The sequence below is a fragment of the Rattus norvegicus genome, chromosome 1 (assembly GCF_021556685.1).
Source record: "Rattus norvegicus strain SHRSP/BbbUtx chromosome 1, alternate assembly SHRSP_T2T, whole genome shotgun sequence".
Taxonomy (NCBI): Eukaryota; Metazoa; Chordata; class Mammalia; order Rodentia; family Muridae; genus Rattus; species Rattus norvegicus.
In genome coordinates, this window is record NC_141534.1 from 128,417,377 (window position 1) to 128,423,144 (window position 5,768).

Sequence of the window (5,768 nt, forward strand, 5' to 3'; positions counted from 1 at the left end):
ATGTGCTTCATTTCTGAGCTCAGACCACACCACCACCCCCACCTTTGGACATGTTCCATGTTGCTAGTGGTTTGTCCCCACTTCATAATGCAGCACAGTGATTTTTTTGAACCGTAAATCTGTCCCTGTCACTTGCCTATATAAACTCGTGCTTAAAGAGTATAAACTAGCTGAGTTGAGGATCTATAGTGCGCGAGAAGGCATCTTGAGCCAGTCAGGACTTTGGTAGACGCCCCTCTGAACAATCCATTTGTGGTGGTCGGGGGCGGGGAAGGGGCGGGATTGAGCCCCCTCCCTCCTCCTTCTTACTGCGGAGAGCTGCAGAGCCAGCGACACTCTCAGTGTGAGCTGCGCTGCGAGCTGTGAGCTGAGAGCTGTGAGCTGCGTGGCGGAGTAAGCCAGGCAGTAGCACTTGGCTGAAAGCTGCGGTGACAGCCAGGCAGCTCTCCCTGAGAGCTGCTGAGAGAGTCCGGCAGCGCTGGCTGAGAGCTGCGGAGAGAACCCGCAGCACTCGCTGAGAGCAGTGGAACAAGCCAGTCGGCAACCGCTTCCTATTCAGCTTTCAAGCTGGAGGGGGATCCTGGACAGCCACGTCGGCATGCTCAGCACTGGAAGAAAAAGCGTAGCAACCGGAGACGGGCCGCCGCCAGTCAAGCAAGGGACATGTCGCAGCTAAGTACGAATCTGGGTGATTCCAGCCCTCCGGAGTCCCCAGTGCCTGCAGTCCATAGCCGCCCTACGGTTCTGATGCGGGCCCCGCCTGCTTCCTCCCGGGCTCCTCCTGTCCCTTGGGATCCACCTCCAGTGGACTTGCAGGCTCCCATGGCTGCTTGGCAGGCTCCTCAGCCTGCCTGGGAGGCTTCGGAGGGCCAGCTGTCTGCCCCAGTGGCTCAGCTGGCCCAGCCTCCTACTCTAGGGGCCCCAATGGTCCAGGCTCCGTCGCTTGGGGGGGCGATGGCCAAGCCTCCAACTCCTGGAGTCTTGATGGTCCATCAGCCCCCTCCGGGAGCCCAGATGGCCCAATCTTCAACTCCAGGAGTTCTGATGCTACATCCTTCTGTCCAGGGGGGGTCTTTGGGAGCTCATCCTCCTCCCCCAGGAACCCCTATGACACACCCTCCTGGGACCTCGATGGCGCACCCTCCTCCCCCTCCTCCCCCTCCTCCTCCTCCTGGGACCCCAATGACCCACCCACCTCCTCCTGGGACCCCTATGGCTCATCCTCCTCCTGGGAACCCTATGACCCATCCTCCTCCACCGGGGAACCCGATGGTCCAGCCTCTCCCTCCGGGAACCCCGATGGTTCATGGGGGGCCACATGGAACTCCAATGCCGCATGCTCCCATTGCGGCGACACCGATAGCCCAGCAGCCAACTCCAGGAGTCCTGATGGCCCAGCAGCTGACACCGGGAGTCCTGATGGTCCAGCCGCCTGCTCCAGGAGCTCAGATGGTCCAGCCACCTCCACAGACGGCCTTGATGACCCAGTCTCCAGCTTCGATTACTCCGATGGCCAAGCCTTCAGGTCCTGGTGTCGTGATGATCCATCCTCCAGGTGCCAGAGGTCCAATCATTCAGACTCCAGTATCAGGAGCACCAATGGCACAGACAGTGCTGCCCCCTGGGCAGCCTCTGGCTACTTGGGCCCCACAGGGTCAGCCTTTGATCCTACAAATCCAGTCTCAAGTCATAAGGGCTCCTCAACAGGTTCCCTCTGTACCACAAACCCCCCAGGTACAGCTGGCCACACCCCCAGGCTGGCAAGCCACCACACCCAACTGGCAGGTGACTCCCCAGGGGTGGCCCACAACGCCTTTGACCTGGCAGGCTACACAGGTGACCTGGCAGGCCCCCACAATAGCCTGGCAGGCCGCTCCACCTGTGCGCCAAGGGCCCCAACCCATTCGTCCTGGTCCCCCACCCATTCGACCTGGGCCACCTCCAGTACTTCGACAGATTCCTCCTGTGATCCGTCAGATCCCGACTGTGATGCGGCAAGCACCTCCACTGATCCGGCAGGCCCCGCCGCCTATCAGACCAGCTCCACATGGCATAGCCGGCCAGCCTCAGCTGTGGCAAGTCCTGCCACCACCGCCTCCACTGCGTCAGGCTCCACAGGCTCGTCTACTGCTCCCGAGGGTGCCAGGAGCGCAGGTGCCTACAGCACCACCAGTTGCTCAGATACATTTGGTGCCACAGTCAGGCCCACGGGTGCCCCAGACAGTACTGCCAGCCCAACTTTCTATCCCAATTCCTGTACCCCAGGTGGCTCCTCAGTCTGCTCCCCGGGCTGTACATTGCCCATCTATCATCTGGCAGGCCCCCAAAGGACAGGCCCCCGTGCCTCAGGAACTCCCAGTGCCACAGGAGCTCCCAGTGCCACAGGATCTCCCAGTGTCAGAGGAGCTCCCGGTGCCTCAGGAGCTCCCGGTGCCGCAGGAGCTCCAGATGCCACAGGAGCTCCCGGTGCCGCAGGAGCTCCAGGTGCAGCAGGAGCTCCAGGTGCCAGAGGGGCTACAGGTGCCATTAGAATTCCAGGAGGTACAGCAGGCCCAGGCAATGGGCTGGAGGGCACCCAAGGTACCTACTCACTTTTGGCAGTCTGTCCCTGCCCAGGACACCCAGGAGCAGCCCACTCAGATCACCCATGTGGAGCAGCAGCAGCCCTTTCAGGGAGCTGCAGCGTCCCCCAAGGCACTGCAAACTCAGCTGCCTACCCATCAGGCCCAAACCACAGGCCTGCAGGCAGAATTGCCTTCAGTGCAAGTGCAGCCCTCTTGGCAAGGCCCACCCCCAATCTTGCAGGCCCATCCTGGAACCTCTGCTACACTGACGAATTTTCCCCGGGGCTCCTCTAGGTCACGTATGACTCCATCCGGAGAACCTGGCCCCTCTTCTCTAGAGCCTCGGGGCCCTCCTAGGGAACGTAGGGCGCCTGCAAAGGACAAAAAGGGTCCTCCAAAAGAGCGCATGATCATTGGTGCCACCTTCTGTGCTCCGAGGGGAGCGCCAGCTTCCAAGGCTTACCTGCCAACTGCCTGGAAAAACTTGCCGGCTTCATCAGAGACATTTCCTGCCACCTCAAGGGTCTTCCCATCTACCTCTCATTTCCAGCCTGCCTCTACTGATGCCTTTAGAGGCCCATCTGCCACCTCAGAGAGCCCAAAGTCACTGCCATTTGCTCTGCAGGATCCTTATGCCTGTGTAGAAGCCCTGCCTGCAGTTCCATGGGTTCCATATCCTGATGGGAATTCCTCATCCGCATGTAAAGCAGTGCCAACCATCCTGATGGTGACAGCAGCTGCCCCCCAGGCAAGTGCCACTGATGCAGAGGCTTCCAAGTCCTCAGAGCCGCCAAGACGCTCCGGCAAAGCCACCAGGAAGAAGAAGCATCTGGAACCCAAAGAAGACAACTGTGGCCACAGCATGCCCTCACGTGACAGGCGGGGACCCCGATCCTGGGAGAATCCCAGTCAGAATGACTGGGAAATTCAGAGGGCAATGCAGCTACTGGGGGACCGGGAATCCCTCTACACTCCGCAGGGCCTGAATGACTGGGGGTACCCCAATACCTCTAGGATGCCAAGCAGCTTGGATGGCCCTAGCACTTCACGGGACCAGGGATTCTGTGGTGGCTCCGGTGGGTCTCAGACATGGATGGCATCTGAGGTCCCACCAAGTGTCTCTCGGGGATCCAGTACTGCTCAGGAGGACCCCGATAGGGAGACTCAGCCATTGTCTCCCTTAGATGAGAGAGCAAATGCTTTGGTGCAGTTTCTCTTGGTCAAAGACCAAGCCAAGGTGCCTGTCCAGCTGTCGGAGATGGTAAATGTTGTCATCCGAGAATATAAAGACGACAGCTTAGACATCATCAACCGTGCCAACACTAAGCTGGAGTGCACCTTTGGTTGCCAACTGAAGGAAGTTGACGCCAAAACCCACACTTACATCATCGTCAACAAGATGGCGTACCCCCAGTGTAATTTGCTGGCATCCTACTTAGAGAGGCCAAAGTTCAGCCTCCTGATGGTGGTCTTGAGCCTCATCTTTATGAAAGGCTACTGTATCAGAGAGAATCTGCTCTTCAGTTTTCTGTTCCAGTTAGGACTGGACGTCCAGGAGACAAGCAGTCTCTTCAGAATTACAAAGAAGCTCATCACCAGTGTGTTTGTGAGACACAGGTACCTAGAGTACAGGCAAATCCCGTTCACTGAGCCTGCAGAATATGAGCTTCTCTGGGGACCCCGAGCATTCCTCGAGACCAACAGAGTGCATATTTTGAGGTTTCTGGCCGCACTCTATGAGAACCAGCCCCAGATCTGGTCATGCCAGTACCTTGACTCACTGGCAGAGTTAGAATACAAGGACGCAAACGACGAGGAGTCCCATGACAGTGATGATGACTCCCACGACCCCACCAGCAGCCCCCATCCTCACTAATAAGTGTTACTAAGACAATTTCGTACCTGTGGGTCCAAGGCCAAAGGCAACAGACAATGGGGGGGCGGGGGGACACTGTGCTTTCTGGTGTTTTATGGTATTGTTCTGTGTGCGTAAGTTTTACAGCCTGTTTTTAATATTTGCCAAAGCTTTTGTACAGTTTTGTGAGACATTGATTTAAACTGGCTGCTGTATTGTTTTGTACTTTGGCCTCCGTATTTTTAAATGAGATCTGTGGTTCCCTGTTTGGTGTCTTAATTGTTCTGTTATAGTATCAGAGTTGTGTTGCCTTTGTGAAATGAAATGGCAGTCTATTTGTCTCGTTTTGTTTACGTAAAATCAGAACATTCTTGGATGTTAACATGACTCATTAGTAAAATACTGTCTGGAGAAAAGTGAAGATCTATATCTATATAAATATACTTTCAGCAGAACATAAAATGTTTGTCTTTATGCTATTTTTGAATCGGCATGGTGGGAGCCACACTTTAACATGCTCTATACACAAACACCAAGATTACTATCAGTGATAGTAAAACCTGTGGATGCTGACAGCTTCCTAGAAGAATATTCCATTCATCCTAAAAAGTGATGTAGTGGTGGTGGGTGGTGAAGCCAGAGATCTCCTTAAAGAGAAAGTAAAACTGCACAAATAAGACAGGCCAAACTACGGAGGAGAAGCCCATGGTCCTGCCAAGGCGGGACCCCCCCCCCCCCGCTCCAGTGTAGGGGAATGTCAGGGTGGGGAGCAGGGAAGTGGGGATGGTTGTGGAGGGGGGAACACCCTCATAGAAAAAGGGGAGGGGGATGGGATAGAGACGTTTTTGGGTGGGAAACCGGGAAAGGGAATAACATTTGAAATATAGATAAAAATATCCAATAATATATATGACAGGCCAAACTAAGAGGACGTTGTGTGTCCCCTCTGGTTTAAATTTTACAATAACTGTTCAAGTTAGGCATTATATCCAGCTTGTAGGTGGGGCTATAAGACACAAACAGGTTAATTAAAGCATGTATATGGTGGCACTCTGGTAAAATTACAGCTCCAAGCAGGAAATCTCTTCAATGGTATTTGGAAAAGGAGGACATTTTACCACAGGACCATAAAATGCAAATTTAGTAGCCATATGTAAAACACCAAAGAGATCCCTGTGTGTCCCATGGAAGATATCTAGTAGCTCAGATGTGGAACCCATCAACACACACTACACTGATACCCGAATGGAAACCTGTTCCCCTAAAATAACAGGATGCAACCAGAGAAAAGAAACCTAAGGTTTAAGGCATTAAGAATTCTGCAGAGTACAGGTGACCATTGGAAGTGG

General features: G+C 54.7%; 1 protein-coding gene across 1 annotated transcript; it reads left to right on the forward strand.

Annotated features, from left to right (window-relative positions):
* Positions 1-331: 331 nt before the first annotated feature.
* Positions 332-4,874, forward strand: Magel2 (MAGE family member L2). The gene is given in 1 exon segment (NM_001401238.1): positions 332-4,874. A coding segment is annotated over 1 exon segment (3,777 nt). The 5' UTR covers positions 332-663; the 3' UTR covers positions 4,441-4,874.
* The last annotated feature ends 894 nt before the right edge of the window (positions 4,875-5,768 follow it).